The 19,098-nt window shown below is 50.7% G+C and overlaps 1 protein-coding gene across 1 annotated transcript in view; it reads left to right on the forward strand.

Annotated features, from left to right (window-relative positions):
• Positions 1 to 19,098, forward strand: part of FAM117B (family with sequence similarity 117 member B) — a 211,972-nt gene that overhangs the window by 121,316 nt on the left and 71,558 nt on the right. Inside the window, exon 6 of the mRNA XM_086955267.1 lies at positions 3,245 to 3,470. Coding sequence (XP_086811393.1) covers positions 3,245 to 3,470 — 226 coding nt within the window. The remainder of the gene's footprint in view (positions 1 to 3,244; positions 3,471 to 19,098) is intronic.

Genomic DNA, 19,098 nt, shown 5'->3' on the forward strand with positions numbered 1-19,098 from the left:
TCTGGGTTTAATCCATCACCAAATATAAAACAAAAAAAAAACGATGGATTTAGGCCCAGATCTCTGTACTGGGGTGAATGTATGACATTGTTCTGCATTCTGTCCATCAACTGTGTTTTTTGTATTTGTCACCCCGAGTGGGATGGGTATGCTCAGACGTGAGTCCCATGCACTCCACACCATTGGTTTCAAGCAAGCCGGGCGGAAGACGGCTGGAATGCCGGAAACCGGTCCTCGGAAGCTTGTTTCCGGTCCAGGGAAAGCATGGCTTGGCAGTTTGGACTGGACTGTTCCCATGAGGCACAGGGTCAGACTGATTTGCATATGGCCATGTCTGAACTGGGGTGGTGTGGAGTGCAAAAAAACGATGGATTTAGGCCCAGATCTCTGTACTGGGGTGAATGTATGACATTGTTCTGCATTCTGTCCATCAACTGTGGTTTTTGCATTTATCACAACATCGGCGCCGTGCCTGATGTCCCTTTGGACAGGGAGTCTAAAGGTCTGGATGCTTTTGGTCAGTATCTCTTTCCTGCCACCAGCTCCGCTTTACTGTCCCTTAAGGCTTATGTTTTGGGACGTTTTTCTCATTTGATGTGGGATTCGGTCTCGCGCCTTCTCCCTTCAGTCCCTGATGACTCTGAGAACACTCCTACTCAGGTGATCCAGGATGGCCATCAGGCAGCTACATTACTGATTCTTTGTGGCATGGATACCACAGATTCTGTCGGACGGGCCATGGCCCTTTCGGTAGGTCTTCGCCAGCGTGCCTAGCTACGTACCTCCAACTTCTGAGGCTGTTCAGTCCACCTTAGTTGACATGCCTTTTAATAGTCAATATCTGTTTGGCTCTCAAGCTGACTCCACTTTACGCCGTTTCAGGATAGTTGGAGTACCGTTGTCTTCTTCCCCAATGTACTTGGTCAGCCTGGGAATGGTCTCCTGCATTCCTTTCTGTGTGTGCTGTTATAGGGCAGGGCCAGTTCTTTTCTCTCATGACCTCTGCGTGCCGTCCGATGTGGTGCCCCTGCCCCGACAGGTATTTTCTTTTCTTGCATTCTCACCATGTTGATGACTGGTTTTGGTTCCTGGTTGTTTTTTGGGACGTTTCTTAATTTTTGACCCTGTTTGGTGGCTGCACAGTGTTCTTTTCTAACAATCAAGTTTTTATTAGGGTGTTTTCATGGTATTGTGCAGATGCACTGTTGGCTTCTTTGTTTCCTGTCTGACAGGGGGACTTAGTCTGTATGCCTTACAGGTATTCCTCCATATGTTTCTGACACCGTAGTACCTCTTACAGGGCACTTCACATGCTGTGCAAGATGGAAAATGGTTCACAGGGGTTCTTGTTGACACCGACCCCCAAACTCCCACACTGATCAGGGGTTTCTTTCCTATCACTCTGTCTGGTGCCTTTCTTTCCTAGCAGACTCAAGGGAAGGGGCATGGTTCTTGGCGTAAGGTACATTGTCTGGTCCTGTCCTAAGTGGTGTTCCTTCTTTATCTCTGCAGGCATTAGTACTTCTTGTGCTGGTTCCCGCTATACACAGGCAAGACATACTCCTGCCTGCTTTCTTTTCTTTATGATGTTCATTACGGCCATACCTGGTCAGTATCTTGGCATGGGTGGCCCACTCAGCTGTCTTACCTCTCCTCTGTATGACCTGTTTGTCCTCTGCTTCTGTATTGCGTGCAGTTGCGGTTGCTTTCACTTTTTGATTGATGACGTTTCCATGGCACCTCCGATACCAATCGCAACGGTTCGTTACTGGCCTGGTTGTTCTTAAGATATGTGCCATCTATTCTTTTTGGGGGTTTATGGCTATTTTTCATCTTCTGTTCTTATTAGACATGGGTTCCTTACCCGTCCACTCTTGGTTTGCTCGTACTGCGGTTTGTGATCCCTTGGGATTCTTTTCCAGTGAGTTTCCTCCACTTGCGAGCACGTGCACCCATGCACTCAAGGACTTTCTTTTGCTCTGGCCTTCATGCTTGTTAGGCTGTGGGCACTGCCTCTCTTCTGTTAGTAATCTGGCCCTTTGGTTGGACTTTCATTTTTGGCATTGGTATTCCAATACTATTTTCTTTTACGATGAGGACTAATTATCGGAATAGGCCTTCCCTGAGTTGGCCCTGTTCAACTCGACCCTTTTTCCAGTTCTCCATTGTGGTCTTTATTTCTCTATTCTAGCTGGGTTGTTTCTTTTGTGTGGTCTTCTTTTCTATTGTCTCTCAACTGCTTAATCATACCCGTTCAGTCAGTAGTGCTGTTTCTGTCTGCTCACTTGGTTTTCTGGGGGGTGTGAATTCCTCCCCACCCTCTCCCTTTCAAGGGGGCTATGTGGCTGTTGTGGTCGTTTGTATGTACCCCTCTTAGGCACATTTTATAGGGGGTTGGGTGTGTCCACAAAGAGTGCAGAAGCCCAATTCTTGAAACAACAGACTATTTATTTTCAAAGAAGAGAACACAGCAGGTACTGCTTCCTCACGTGTTTCTGCATACTACCTTGATCACAGGCGAGTGGATTCAGGGTGATGTTAATTACTTGTATTTAAAGTTCCAGCTGCACGTGACTTTGAGTCCATAGTGGCATACATTTCCCAAAGTTCACCAAATTTGTGTGTCTCAAGTATATTTTAATTCTTGCTGCATAGCGGCTCTACTACTGAAAAGGTTACTTGCCCTGTAAGCATCTGTTCATAATATGTAGTGCTGTAGATTCACATGCGCCACCCTCCTCCCCGGAAGCCGTTGGTGGTTGCAGATAGCTTCTCCGTCTACTATTCCTTTCTATTGCATGGATATTTTTTTGCTTTCTTCTACTCTACCTCCAGCCTCACTCGCTGGGCGGGGAAACAGTCTAACTATGGAGTCAATGTCCATACGCACTGCCAACTAAGGGAGGAGTCACTATACCTCGTGACTCAAAAAACTTCGAACAAAAACAAGTTGTGCACGTCCGAGCCTAACACTAGATGTCAGGAGTATGCACAGCAAATGAATTGACAGAACTACATGCCATAAACAGATACTTTCAGTTAGGCATAAAAATAAAGCCCAAGAGAGATGTATGAATTTTATTTGTAAGGAAGCTTATTCACAGACCCCCTCCTGCCACACAGCAGGCTTGTGTTACAGGAGTGTGGTTAAAGAAATTCCTCTCATTAGAAAGTGTAATTAACAAGCAAAAGATTTTTCTCCTGCATGGCAGCAGGTGGTTTAAAATGTTCTCATTTCCCACAGCCGCAAGATATTCCTGATGGACATCGCGCTCCTCCGCCATTAGTGCTGCACAGCAACAGCACTCGGAACATCGACACACAGACACCTGGTGGAGCAGACCGAGGCAGTAATAGCAGCAGCCGTTCTCAGTCCATTTCCCCAGCCTCATTCCTCATCATTACAAATGAAGGCAGAGAAGAGAGTCCTTACTCTGCTGACGATTTGCTTGCTGACAGTAGAGACAAAGGTAATACAGCTTTTTCATCACATTGTATCATTTTTTAATGTTGCTGGATCCATGTTCTTGTTTGAGAATGAGTAAACCATGGGTTTAATTTTTTTTTTAATAACTGTTTATTGACATTTTCAATTCAAACATCAAGCAGTTCCATAATAACGTTTTCTTAGCAGTAACAAGACATTTACACATGTCTAACGCATATCAATTGTTTTTCCACCCTTCAGCCCACCTCTCTGCACAAAATACCTTCTGTGTCCTCTGGCTGTCAGCGGCAATTACCATAACAGCTCTGTCCTATGAGATAATATGTAAGAGGTTGTGGCTAAGTGCTAGTAATGTATTATTGATGGGCAGGGTTAGTTTGTCCATCGGGTCTGGAAGGACACAGTCAGGAGCTCAGAGTATGTGGTCAGTTGGTCTTGGCAATATATTCAGTAATTCAGCCAGTCCTTAAACTTGGGAGCTCTGCCTCACCCCTATTTGCATGTCATTCCTAGCTTGGCTAGCAAGAGGCCCAAAGCAACATGTCTCCTGACGGGGGTTTCCACGGTCTCCGTGTAGCCTAGGAATGCTATGAGGGGGTGATTTACATTGGTGTGCCAGACATCTGCGAAAGGGTGTCCTCTATCTACCTCCAGCATCTAGACACTGGCCCACAGGCCCAGGCTAAGTGGAGGAAGTCCACCCTACATCTGTCGCAGTTATCTGTCGACTGCTAATGGTACCGGTACGGCCTCGCTGGGGTGTAGATTGTTCTGTGTATGAACTTGAAGTGAAGGATTCGCAACCGGCTAATGACAGTTATCTTCCTGTTTTTTGGCATCCGTATTGCCACTGAGCATCCTTAAGGAGCTCCCTCCAGTTGTCTCCCCCGTCCCACCCTAGAACTCCCTGGCAACTCAGGCCGGGCAGCCATGGTGCTGCAGTGCAGTCTAGATACTGTGTGTGAGGGAGTGGTGGGCTGAAGCATAATGTGTAGTGGGACGAGGGTAGGAGGCTCTGTCGGGAAGTCCGGAGTGGCAGCCTTTACCTTATGTCTTAATCTTAGGTACATGAATAACTCCTTTGGGGAGGGTCTGCAGTCCTTCCGTGTATATGTCACTCCATGTATGCATAATAAGTTGATTAAGCAACCGTTGCCAGTTAGCGCTACTGGGAGATTGGGGTGCCCAGCAAGGCGTAATGCGGGGGAATAAAGCATTGGTGCGTGTAGCCGCCTGGCTATCCCTCACCAAGCCTCATTGGTGCATCCTACTGTGGAGTCTGAGCCCCCTGCGGTCTTGTACCAAGGTACGTGATTGTTGGAGAGGCTGCCATGTATCCCTGCTCCACTGCCAGTTGGGGCATAAAGTGGGGTTGGGCGTGTTGCCATTATACAGTGTAGTGCGCTTAGGCACATAGATAATATAATTTCAAATCTGGGGCTTCAAAGCCTCCCTTGGATAAAGGAAATGTGTGTGTGTCCCAGTGGAGCCGGGGTTGTTTTCCACCCCATGCTAGCCGGATTAGCTGCATTCTCATGCTTTTGAAGAACTAGCGGCCGGGGAAGTAGGGGATATTGATGAATAAATATAGTAGCATGGTGACTGCGCAATGCGTCCTGCCGTGGGCAAGGGCAAAAATATCCAGCTAGTAAAAGAGTCAGCGAATCCAGTTTCTTGCAATAATTTGCTTGCATGACACCTTCTTTGTCCCTAGAAATGACAATGCCCAGGTATTTGATTTCTGGGTCACTCTGTTTAGTCTGGAATAAATTGAGGAGTGTTTGTAGTGAGCTGTAAACTCTGGGATTTCTCCCATTTAACTGTTCCGCGATATATCTCAGAATGGTATAAATTCACGGAGCATGGCACTCAGGTTGTCCTGGAGGGTCCCTGGCGTATAGCGTAATGTCATCAGCAAATAGAGACACCAGAATGTGCCTAGAAGGGTATCTGAGGGCATGCTAGCAGTGGTGTTGGCGGAGCACAGCCGCCAGCGGCTCTTTCGCCAAGGTGAACAGTAGGGGCGAGACTGGGCACCCCTTCCTGGTGCCACAGGATATTACAAAAAGTGGTGAATATATCCCTTTGATTGAAAGTTTTGCATGGGGTTAGTGGTATAGGACTCGTACCCTTGCCATAAATTGAGGAGGGAAACTCATACGCCACATCACGGTCGGTAGGAAACCCTGCTAATTGAATGCTTTGGTGGCATCCGAGAACACTGCCACTGCGGCCAACTCCGGGCTGATGTCCTGGATCACTGCAAATAGGGTACATAATATATGTAACGTTGCTCTCCTGCGTATAAAGCTGGCCTAGTCTGGACGCACCAGCACTAGTATGGACGCACCAGCACTTTCATCGAGAGGCTGAGGTGATTAGCCAGCTGTTTGGCCAGTATTTTTGCATCGCAGTTGATTGAAGATAAGGGTTTGTAGGATTCACAGGCATCTGATGGTTTGTCCGGTTTCAGGAGGGAGATAAGTATTGCTTCTCTATGTGGATATTGAATACTCTCCATGTGCTGCCCGGGCTGGGTGGGTGTCTGAACTGTGGCAGAACGTCACCGACACGCAGTGGCTACTCTGCGGCAAACAGACAGAGGAGATTTCCTCCAATAGCAGGCTCTGAATAATACACTATAGATTCTTGCAACGCAGCTACTACACTCCAGCTAGGCTCCATAACTTTGGTTTTCGTGACACCAGCAGATGTGAGAGGTGCAAATCTGAACACGCGGGCTTCCTGCACCACGCTTGGGAGTGTCTTGTGATACATACTTACTGGCAACGGGTCCTCTTGGCTATAGATTGTATGATTGCCATGCCCATCCCGGAGACTCCCCTTGTAGCCGTTCTGGGGTACACAGCACAAATTCCAGCTAAACACTGTAAATTTGTGCCATTTTGTCTAGTACTGTCAAAAAGGCAAGTTGCTTATATATGGGGTAGGGGACGGGCGCCCAAGTTTAAAGGGATGGCTAGGGGATATGATACTATGGCAGGATCAACTCTGTACTTAGGCTGAATTGCTACCTACTTCCATACGCCCTCGTGACATTTGTGGTCCACTGCAGACATATCTGCTGGACCATCCGGCCGCTACTGCGGACACGCCCTGAAGTCAAGACCCTCCTCATAAATATGCCAGCTACTGTAAGATGGGGGTCTCCTGCCCCTCCCTTTCCCAAGCCTCCCCGATGGATTCTTTGCGCCCTATGGGTCTGTGCAGCATTCTGCATCCAGTGCTTGATATAATAAGGTAATGATGCAATAGTGCACTTATGCCCTACTGCTACTCTTCCGTAATGTATCATAGATACCACTGTCTGAATGTAGTTCATTGCATAGATCTGTATGTAACTCGGAACATGATTTTGAATGGCTGCTCGTGTTATTGCTGTACACCTGCTGCATAAACTGAATATACGACTGTATCTTCTTTTAAAAAATAAAAAAGTATTGCTTCCCTCGTGGAGGAAGGTAGAGTGCCCAATAAGCAAGCCTCCTCGTAGAGAGTCTTAAGAAATGGTCCTATGTTTTCATGAATTCGTCCGGGAGGTGGTCGGGCCTGACACCTTTCCCGAGATGCATAATAGCTGTCCTAATTTCGTCCTCAAAGTCGGCAGAGAGCAACTTTTGGTGTGTCGCTCAGCCAACCTAGGGCTACATCCTCTAGGTAAGTGTCCGTGTCAGGGGGGATGGATCTGTGTGCAATGAGTAGTAGGCCCAGAAGGTGTTTTGAATGGGGTTAGTGTCTTTGAGGTTGCCCCTCAGCATCTTTAACTTCTAGAATGTAGTTGGAGAATCTGGGTGTTCGAGGCATGTGGGCTGCTAAATTCATATCTTAGCATTAGATCGCCACCTAGTGTTGGGTCCGGATGATCGCACATTGTTGTCCTGGAAGAGTCTTCGAAGTATCCTGAGATGGGTGGCTCCTCCCCTGGACTACAGTGCGCATGGGCATCGGCTCCATCCCCAGATTGTTTTTTTCCGCCATTGGGTTCGGATGCGGTCTCGACGTCTCTCCGTCGGAACCGAATAAACATCAATCTTAACGGCCAAAAGGCTTTGGGTTCTTTACGTCGGTATTGTTTGCGTACGGTCTCGAGTTCTTCCGTCTCTCGGAGCCGGAATCAGCGGAGTTTTTACTACTCTTCGGACATCGAGGCCTTCTCATCGCGACTCGACACCAAGTTCCCAACATGGAGCGGAGTCCGTTTAAGCTTTGTCCGCTCTGTGGGTCCAAATACCCACATATAGACGTGCACCCGGTCTGTAATAAATGCCTTTCGCCAGACCATGACGAAGGAAGTTGCAGGGCCTGTGCGAGTTTCAGGTCGAAGAAGACTCTCACGATTCGGCGCGCGGTGCGCCTTGTGGCCAAACAGGCGGCCCCGGATCCAGAAAACATATTCGACGACCAAGAAGAGGAGGACCAGAGCCATCATCTTCAAATCTCCCCGCCTGAGACGGAGGTCGAGGCTGATCCGGAATATGACGACGACGGAGTCGTGGGTCAAGGCCTTGAATACGTCGACGAGGTAGGAGACGACGATATGGTTTATGGGGCCGCGGAAGATAGCTCAGGGGACGAGCTATGCCCCGAAGTTGACGGACATCAGGAGAGGGTCGCGGGATCGCCTGTCGGCCTTACCCAAGACCCTGTAGCGCAAGCCACGGCCCCGCCTGTTGGCCCGGCCACGGACATACTTGCTGCGCCGAGGGTTTCGAAACCGAAACTGAAAGCAACGGTCTCGACAGCACCTAAAATGGCCGACCCGAAACCGAAACCGAAAGTTAAGGACTCAATCGTCCCTAAGATGGCGGTCGTAACAGCAAAAACGAATAAACCGGCAGCCTCATCGACTCCGTCGACCTCAGGTCCGCAGAAGTCGAAGAAACACGGCGATTCCACAGGGTCAAAATCGGCGCCGGAGGAGAGATCCTCTAAAAAGGGTGGCACGCACAAAACAAGCGCGCCGGCGCCGGCAAAGCCAGCCAAAGCAAGCGACACAGCCCCGGCTCCAACGGGGACATCTGCGCATCGCTCCAAGGACTCGGGGTCGGCGCCGTCCATCCCTCCAAAAGACCAACGGAACGTCGCATCCGAAGGCAAGGCCACCTCGTCGGTGCCAAAGACATCGGTCACCGACGCATCTCTCGTTGCTTCTTCACTACAAAGAATTAGAGAGAAGGCTTTTTCTTCGTCGACGCCAACGCCATCGACGCAGAAGGTGGCAGACGTCCCGGTCAAGCCCGCTAGTAAACTCCTCTTCCTTCTACCGCCAAAAGTGGTGCCGAAGGCCTTTTCATCGAAATCGACGCCAAAGAAGTCGGAATCTTCGACGGCAGGGGCATCTTCGGGTCAGGTGCTCGACCCAGAAGAGGATTCGGAGTGTTTCATAGACGCGGACACAGGGAAGTTAACCCTTTACAAAAGGAAAATCACTTCGCAGCCAGTGGAATCCTATGTCATCCCCCTAAAGAAGAAAAAGTTTCCACAGGACGCCTCAGGCCTCATGGAACCTATTCAGCCTCCTCTGGGAAGGAGCCCAACACCGTCTCCAGACCATCCCAACACCGTCTCCAGACCATTCGGAAAGTGAGGGCTATGGTGAAGACGAACAATACACGTTCCCAGTCAATGAACCTGATGCACAGCCAGATTCATATGATGCCATTGGGGACCAAGGCACCCAAGATGTGGGACAAGACCCACAGACTTTCAGTACACGTGCATCCCCTACAGAGGATTCTGCAGGTTTTCATGCACTCATTGAGAGGGCAGCTGCTAATCATGATGTGGACATGCATGCTGACCCAGTTGAGGAAGACTTTCTATTCGACACCTTTTCAGTTTCGGAAAGAACTGTAAAGACACTGCCTATGCTCAAAGGGGTCCTCAAGCATGCTGCGGACATCTTTAAAGAGCCTACCAGGGCGAGGGTGGTCAACCCACGTATTGAAAAAAAGTACAGACCAGCGCCTGCAGACCCTGCATACATTCGAGGACAGTTGCCGCTTGACTCCCTGGTGGTAGCAAACGCACGCAAAAGGGCCAACTCCCAAACAACGGGTGAAGCTCCTCCCCCGGATAAGGAGTCCAAAGTGCTAGAGGCAGGAGGCAAAAGAGTGGCTGCGCAGGCCGCCAATTTCTGGCGTATTGCAAATACACAGGCACTACTGGCACGTTATGATAGATCACATTACGACACACTAGAGCAGATTGTGGAACACCTGCCTCCGCAGTTTCAAGAGGGCACCAAAATGATTATACAAGAAGGACAACTGATCTCCAACGCGGCCATAAAGTGTGCACTTGATGCCGCGGACACGGCCGCTAGGGCCATTAACACCAGTGTCATGCTCAGAAGACAGGCTTGGCTCCGCATATCGGGGTTCAAACCTGACATTCAAACAACCATACTTAATCAGCCAGTCAATCCGGATAGACTGTTTGGTCCAGATGTTGACACCACCCTGGAAAAAATTAAAAAAGACACTGAAACTGCTAAATCTATGGGGGCCCTACAATCACAGCAGTTTCGTGGCAATAATTTTCGTCGCTCAGGTGCCCGTGGAGTCACCAGAGGACAGTTGGGTCAACAGTCACAGTTCCCTAGAGGTGGAGCACAATCCTCGTACCCCAAACAAAACAAGAGGGGCTACAGGGGAAACAGCAACAAAGGACGCGGCAAAGGAGGCAACAATTCACGCTCCTCTGCCACAAGCAGCCAGTGACTCTCTGTCACTGCCCCCCGACCACTTAACACCTGTCGGGGGGAGAATACAGCAGTTCCTGCCCGTCTGGATCAACATCACCACAGACAGGTGGGTGCGACAGCTTATCCAGTACGGTTATTGTCTAGAGTTAAAATCCACTCCACCCAACATTCCACCAAGGCAAAGACCTATGTCCGCAGAGCACTTGCACTTATTGCAGCAGGAAGTGTTGGTGATGCTGCAAAAAGGGGCAATCGAGCTCGTGCCAGTGGGGGAGGAAGGCACAGGGGTTTATTCCCTGTACTTCCTCATTCCAAAGAAGGACGGATCTCTCAGACCAATTCTGGATCTCCGTCCCCTCAATCTGTACATACTGTCAGAGCATTTCCACATGCTTACACTGCAACAGATTCTTCCTATGTTAAACAAAGGAGACTTCTTAGCAACCTTAGATCTCAAGGATGCTTATTTCCACATTCCGCTACATCCGTCCCACAGAAAGTACCTCAGGTTCACTATCCAGGGCACGCATTATCAGTTCAAAGTCCTACCCTTCGGAGTCACAACTGCCCCAAGGGTGTTTACCAAGTGTCTGGCGACAGTAGCAGCGCACCTCAGGAGGCAGAACATCCATGTCTACCCCTACCTCGACGACTGGCTCGTTCAAACCAGGTCGGAACAGCAGTGCGCCGCGGACATGTCGACTACCATTCACCTCCTTCACGACCTGGGTTTCTCGTTGAATTACCCAAAATCACACCTTCAGCCGGCACATGTCCGGCAGTTTCTGGGTGCAACAATCAATACCCTGACGGCCAAGGCGCAACCAAACCAGGTCAGGATAGACGGCATACAGTCTTTAATCCAAAAGTTCAGACCGGGACACTCACTTCCAGCAAGAGTGTTCATGCAATTGATAGGCATGATGGCCTCCTGCATCTTCATAGTCCCTCACGCACGGTTGCATATGTGCCCGCTCCAGGAGTGCTTAGCAAATCAGTGGACACAGGCTCAGGGACAATTAACAGACCTAGTGTTGGTTACCAGTCGGGCATACAACTCTCTGCATTGGTGGACTCCACACAACCTTTGCAAGGGCCGACTGTTCCAGGAGCCAGTGCCACAGGTTATCCTGACAACGGACGCATCTCTCCAGGGATGGGGAGCTCATCTGCTCACTTACACGGTGCAGGGACTATGGACGACGCAGCAGCAGAAGATGCACATCAACTATCTAGAACTGATGGCGATCTTCATGGCACTCAAGTCCTTCATTGTACATCTGTGCAACAAGGTGGTGTTAGTCCGGACGGACAACATGACCGCGATGTACTACATCCAAAAGCAGGGAGGCACCCACTCACCACAGCTGTCTCACCTGGCTCAGAGCATGTGGAAGTGGGCCATTCAGAGGAACATCTTCCTCATGGCAGAACACCTCCCAGGGAAGGACAATCAGATGGCGGATCTGCTCAGCAGATACAGTCATCAAATGCACGAGTGGGAGATACATCCATCGGTACTCCAGCCGTACTTCCAAAGGTGGGGTCGTCCAGACATAGACCTGTTCGCCACAAGGGAGAACGCAAAATGCCAAAGCTTCGCCGCCAGGTTCCCACACCCCCAATCGCAGGGCAATGCGATATGGATGAACTGGTCAGGCAAATTTGCTTACGCTTTTCCCCCGACACCTCTGATACCACTGGTGGCGAGAAAACTAAGGCAACACTCTATGACACTCATCCTAGTTGCTCCAACGTGGGCGCGCCAAGCCTGGTACACCACGTTCCTCGAACTCTCAGTGGTGCCGCATCAAAGACTGCGCCTCACGCCCAGACTTCTGACGCAGAACCATGGAGAAATTCAGCATCCAGATCCGTAACAGCTCAACCTAGCGATCTGGCTCCTGAAGTCTTAGAGTTTGGATACCTCAACCTACCTCCTGAATGCATGAACATCATCAAGGAGGCGAGGAAGCCGTCAACCAGGGCATGCTATGCCGCAAAATGGAAACGTTTTGTCATTTACTGTGCAGACAATGACATAAACCCGCTAGATGCATCTATCCCTAACATCATTTGCTATCTGTTACACCTTTATAAGTGCAAGCTAGCGTACACTTCTATTCGGATACATCTATCCGCCATCGCAGCTTACCTTCAAAATAGGCAGCACCTCTCGGTCTTCAGGGTGCCTGCCATTAAAGCGTTTCTTGAAGGTCTGAAACGAGTCATTCCCCCAAGAACACCGCCAGCTCCGGTGTGGAACCTCAATGTGGTCCTCACCAGACTGATGGGACCACCATTTGAGCCAATGCACTCGTGTGAACTGCAGTTCCTAACGTGGAAAGTTGCTTTCCTAATTGCTATTACGTCACTAAGGCGTGTTAGTGAGCTCCAAGCGCTCACAATACAAGAGCCTTTCATTCAGATTCATCCAAATAGGGTAGTGCTACGCACTAACCCCAAATTCCTTCCAAAGGTGGTGTCACATTTTCATCTCAACCAAACTATCGATTGGCCGGCATTCTTCCAGAATCCACAAACGGTGGCAGAAAGAATGCTCCATACGTTAGACGTACGGAGGGCATTGATGTACTACATAGACAGGACACAACACTTTAGGAAGACGAAACAACTCTTTGTTGCCTTCTCACCACAACACAAAGGCAACCCAATTTCCAAAGCTGGAATAGCCAGATGGATTGTTAAGTGCATTCAAATCTGTTATCATAAAGCCAAGCGCACTTTAACAATACCCCCAAAAGCACACTCCACACGCAAGTTGGGGGCATCCATGGCTTTCCTAGGAAACATTCCTCTAGAGGACATTTGCAGAGCAGCCACGTGGATTACACCACATACCTTTACAAAACACTACTGTGTTGATGTACATTCCAAACAGCAAGCGGCTGTAGGGCAGGCTGTTCTCAAGACACTTTTTCAGGTTTCTGCAGCTGGCACGGGCAACCGCCGCTGATGGAGGGACTGCTATGTATTCTATGCTAAGATATGAATTTAGCAGCCCACATGCCTCGAACTGAATATGCTACTTACCAGTATGCATCTGTTCTTGGCATGTAGGGCTGCTAACATTCATATCGCCCACCCTCCTCCCCGGTGCCTGTCGCAGCTGCAGATATACTATTGTATTCAATCATTAGCATGGACATCCTTTACACTTTTCACTCCATCCTCTGCCACAATGGCGAAAAACAATCTGGGGATGGAGCCGATGCCCATGCGCACTGTAGTCCAGGGGAGGAGCCACCCATCTCAGGATACTTCGAAGACTCTTCCAGGACAACAATGTGCGATCATCCGGACCCAACACTAGGTGGCGATCTAATGCTAAGATATGAATGTTAGCAGCCCTACATGCCAAGAACAGATGCATACTGGTAAGTAGCATATTCATTACAAGTCAATTATGCTAACGTTCTCCTATATTCCCATATTTCCTAGCCTGATAATTGCCTTGGAACAAACATTCTCTGTCGGGAGTACTTTGGTATTCCGTGAGTGTCACTGATCTGGTCTTGAACCTCTCCCTCATGGGCGGTAGGCAGCTGAGCCTCCAGACCCCGGGGGCTCCTTTTCTGGTTTTTCCAGTATACCTCTTATGTCTCTGAACATACCTCCCGCCTTCCTGGCACAGAAGCCTTGAATTGTTACTTTGGGTGCCTCCCATAAAATGGCAAGAGTGAGGACCAATTCAATATTATGTTTGAGGAAATTTTCCAGCTCCTGTCGTGGTTCTTCCCTAAAGGGGGCATCTATCAGTGCAGTGGGGTGGAGCCGCGAAAGGTGGTGCGGACTCCGGCGGGGACAGTTGCATGTGTTCAGGGGAGTGGTCTGAGTATGTTCATGCTAAAAGTTGCGCCTGTACTAGCCAGCCAGTAATCTATCTGAGATCAGCGAGAGTGTATCACAAAGTAAAATGTGCCCTCTTTGGCCGTGAGGTGCGTCAACAGCCAAGCGTCTAGTAATTGATGCTCCGCAATGATCTGTCATAGTTCGCGCTGGGCATGAGTGTGGTGGTGTGACTGGGGGTGTGATGGTCCAAGTCAGGCTCAATAGGTTTAGATCCCCTTCCCATATGGTGTGAGTGGAGTCAATGTTCAGAACTATGCCCCATAGTTTAGTAACAAGAATCTGCGTTGTCTGCATTGGGGCCAAAGCAATTGATAAGCGTGACTGACTGGAACGACAACCTGCCCAACATTATGTTGAATCAACCTTGCGCATCTTGCAGGGATCCCTCCGCAACCTAGGGGGTATCCTTACGAATTATGATAGCTGTTCCTAGGAGTAGGAGGAGAAACTCCTATGTGAAGCCCAATGTGTCGCAAATGTGGGGCTGGAGGCCGGGGCAATATGTGTTTCTTGTAGCATAGCTACTTGTATGTTTTGCCTGTCGAGGTATGCGAGGATGTGCCTATGCATCTGCAGGCCACGGACATTCCATGCTAGGAAGTTAATCCCAGTGCATCGTAGTATGTCTGCCATGGTGACTTAGCCATTGGGGCGTAGTAGGACATGTCTGTTTTTATTATGTCTGTGGACCAGTGATGAGTGGATATAGATGCCTGAGGTCGTATGGAATGAGTTCCTACTATAATAACATGTAGCACTCCTACCCCCACTTCGCCATCCCCAACATGCTGAAGACAATCTTCCCCTCCTCCCAAAATAGGACATTACTGCCTCACTGTCAAACAACAGATTCAATGTAAAGCCTATTGCAGTCCCAAGGGGGGTTGCCTGGCAGAAAAACGGCGTATAAGGAGTCCAGAATAGGTCCGTGTAGGTATTTGTCAGAAGGAGGAGTACAGTTCCAAGGGAAGACGGGGCAAGAATGAGTAGTCAGATGGATAGAAAGAGAAGAGAAAGTGGGTCCTTGTCTCGTGAGAGGGGTATCCTTTCGGGGGAGTCACCAAGGGCGAGGTCGTTCCATCCCACTTGACCAGTGATCGTAGCTGAGTGGCTCCGGTGATTCAGTGTTCTTTAACTCATATTATCCAAACTATCTTATGGGGCACTGTCATTAGGGGGTTTCACACCTGTGCTGAAGTCCAGGCCATAGTGGGCAGAAAGTAGTGCAAACCATCTAGTTATCCAGTATTTGGGTGTCTTTCATAGATTCACATGCCTGAATCATTCCCCGTCGCCGAGACTTTATGTAAAAAGGACCGAACTCTCATCGTTAGCCAATCAGCTCCGACCTCCCTCTAGAACCTTCCCGGGAGGAGCCTCAGTCCCTCAGATTTTCTACCGCACGTTGTGCTAGGGAGTCTCCAACCTGAGCTCTTCAGGTTTTTCTTGCTTCGAAGTCTCAAACTTCTCTGGAAGTACCTTTGTTCAAAAGAATAATTATCCTATCTTCGACTGCCGTCTCCCATGTCGGAATCCAATAAAAAGGCTTCATCCATGGCGGACTCGCAAAAGAAAGCCCTTCTCAGGGCCTGTTCCTCCTGCGGCAAGAAGCGGATTCAAGCGGAGGATAAGCACGATCTGTGCTTGTACTGCCTGTACCCTGACCACGTCTCTGACAAGTGTAGGGTGTGTAGAGCCTTCCCAAAGAAGACTGTAAAGGAAAGAGAGGCTCGCCTTCTCGAATGGCTCGACAGGCTTAAGGACAGAGACACTCTGGAATCTTCCGAGGGTAGTGTCTCCGTGTCCTCAAAAGTCTCCAAGAAGAGACCCAGGGAGCAGTCCCCTGGAGAGACAGACACTCCTCCCAAGAAGGCGCACAGGAAACCTTCGGAGGCACGTTCCACCACCTCCTCCATGTCTGTTAGAGACGACCAGAGGTTCAAGAAACCCGCTCCATCTACTAAGCGGACCACCTCGGTCTCGACCACAGTGTCGACCACTACGGCCTCAGCGCCCTCCGCGACGGCCACAACGACCACCACTGCGTCCTCAGGCGCACCGGTCTCCTCTACCATTCCTCTGAAGTCTTCGTCCAAGACGAAAACAGGATCATCGACGGTGTCCCCACTGTCTGCGTCATCGTCGCCTAAGAGGTCCAAGTCTACTTCAAAAGGTCCGCCTTCGCCGAAGAAATCTCATACCGAAGGATCGTCACCTAAACAGTCGAGGTCAAGTTCAAAAGGTCCGCCTTCACCCAAGAAATCTCAAGTTGAAGGCTCTACCACCAGTAAGTCGGCGGTTCACTTATCCCGCAGAATTTGGTGCCATCGACACTATCGGAATCGTTCAAGTCGCCAACCCAACCGGCGGCCGCGCCATCTTCACGCACGCCGTCGGAAGGGACCCCGCCGCCATCTTGGAAGGAATCCAGATTGGTCGAAGTCTCCATTCACTCAATTCCACCTTCCTCGGTTCCCCCAACGAAGGGGTTGACGCCCGAGCAGGAGCAGGATGCACTGCGGAGTGAAGAGTCCGAGGAGGAAAACCAACCCGATCCGGCCACCTCCCTATCCGACGTTCACGAGGACCAGGAGGAAGTCATGTATCAGGAACGTTCCGTAAGTGTCCGCACGGAAAACACCCCGATGATCTGTTTTCCCGTGTCTCTGGTCAACGATTTGCGCAGCCTCGTGCAGGACTATAAACAACGGTTCCCGGATGCCGACAGCGGAACCCAGGTGCCGGTCACCCAGGCGCAACCGTCTGCCTCGCGCCCTTCCGCTCTCCAGGCACGACCTCGGGACCAACCCCAACCTCGTGCTCGGCCCCAGCCTCAGGTAGAGGACTCCTCTGAGGACGGGGAGGAGGAGACGGACTTGGAGGAAGGTGAAGTGCAAGACGTCGACTCGGACCACAGAGACGACGAAGCCGATGCTGCGTCATCACACCATTCGTCTACCCCGGCATCCCCGCGACAGCGCCAGTCTGAAGCGACGGACGTTGGGGGTTTCCACAAACTGGTGGACAGGGCAGCTAAGAGGTTTCACATGGCGGTGGAATCCACGGAAACAGAATGCTTCCTCCATGATTTCAAGGAGCACAGCCAGAAGTCGGCCAAGTCTATTCCACTTATAGACTTTCTGTGGGAACAGGGCAAGAAGTTGATGCTTACGCCTGCCTCGGTGCCTGCGGTGGTTCCGCGCCTAGACAAAAAATATAAGGCCCCGATCACCGCACCAGCCTGCCTGACCGGCCACCCCAAACCGGACTCGGTTGTGACTCAGGCGGCCCAAAAGCAATCCCGCAACCCCTCCTCGCCGCTGTCTGCACCCCCAGACAAGGAGGGCAGGAAATTGGACACCATAGGCAAACGGTTCTCTACCACGTCCGCCATGTCCATCAAAGTGGCAAATTCCATCGCCCTGCTAGGGCGCTACAACCGCCAGCTATGGGAGGACATTGCCCCCTACCTGCAAGACCTGCCAGGACGAAGTGAAAGCTCTCCTGGCGGAAGGACAAAACTCCGCTGCAGAGATCATCGACTGCGCCATCGACGCAGCCATGACGGGATTCCGCCAGTTGGCCGGGGCAGCCGTGCTCCGCCGCCAAGGCTGGCTCAAAGCAACGTCCTTTCGACAAGAGGTCCAATCTAAGGTGCTGGACATGCCTTTCGACGGTCAGTTTCTCTTTGGGGAGAAGATAGACGAAGCACTCCAAGCCATTAAGAAAGATACCGATACGGCGAGGGCTCTGGGCTCCCTCCAGTCCCGGAACCAGTCCTTTCGGGGGGGCCGCTCCAGAGGCCAGTACTCCTACAGAGGTTCCTACCAAAATCGGTCGTCCTACTCCTACGGCAACAGGAACCAGCCCCAGCACAAACAACAGAACCGACAGTCGTCCTATGGGAGGTCGTCCTTCAGAGGCAAATCCGCCAAGAAGGGCACTAGCGGCCGCCAGTGACCATTTACTCCAGCCAGTCCCACCACCGTCTCAATCCTTTCAAATTGGAGGAAAACTGACCCACTTCCTCCCCAATTGGCGAAAAAGCACTACGGATCGGTGGGTACTACAAATAATTCAATTTGGACATTCCCTCGAAATTGTCAACACCCCTCCCAACACTCCTCCGCTGAAGCGTGCTCACAAACACCTGCACCTCCTTCTCAAGGAAGTATCCGCCATGTTGGTCAAAGGAGCCATCGAAAGGGTCCCAGCGTCCCAGAAGGGGACGGGATTTTATTCCCACTTCTTCCTGGTCCAACAGAAAGGGGACAAATGGAGACCGATCTTGGACCTCCGGGCGCTCAACGCCTTCCTGCGGAGTCAATCCTTCCGGATGGTAACGATCCAAGAGATCCTAGGAGAGACTCGATGGTCTCCCTGGACTTACAGGACGCCTACTACCATATCCCCATCCTCACAAGGCACAGGAGGTACCTGCGGTTCGAAGTAGCAGGCAGGCATTATCAGTTCAAGGTCTTGCCATTCGGCCTAAAATCCGCGCCACGTATCTTCACGAAGTGCTTGGCGCCGGTGGCAGCCTTCCTGCGACAAAGAGGTCACCAGGTATTCCCCTACCTGGACGACTGGCTGGTGAAGGCCCCTTCTCCGGAGGGCGCGACCGCTTCCTCCAACGCCTGCAGCGCACTTTTTCAACAGCTGGGTCTGACGATCAACCTCAAAAAATCCTGCACTACTCCATCAACGAGGATCACCTTCCTAGGGGCTACCTTAGACACGGATTGCGCAAAGGCTTTCCCCTCGGAGGACAGGACCAACAAATTACTGTCTCTGGCCGCGGCGGTGGCCAAGAAGTCTCGCATCAAAGTACGGACATTCACCTCACTGCTAGGGATGATGTCCTCCTGCATTCTCCTCATACCGCACTGCAGGCTCCGCATGCGTCCCCTCCAGGAGGCTCTGGCGAGGCAATGGAAACAGAGTTCCGGCTCGTTCGAGGACATTATCACGATCACACCGGCCATCACAAAGGCCCTTCTGTGGTGGAGAAACCGGAAACACCTGACGGCCGGCTTGCAGTTCCTCCTCC

The sequence above is a fragment of the Lissotriton vulgaris genome, chromosome 2_1 (assembly GCF_964263255.1).
Source record: "Lissotriton vulgaris chromosome 2_1, aLisVul1.2, whole genome shotgun sequence".
Classification (NCBI taxonomy): Eukaryota; Metazoa; Chordata; class Amphibia; order Caudata; family Salamandridae; genus Lissotriton; species Lissotriton vulgaris.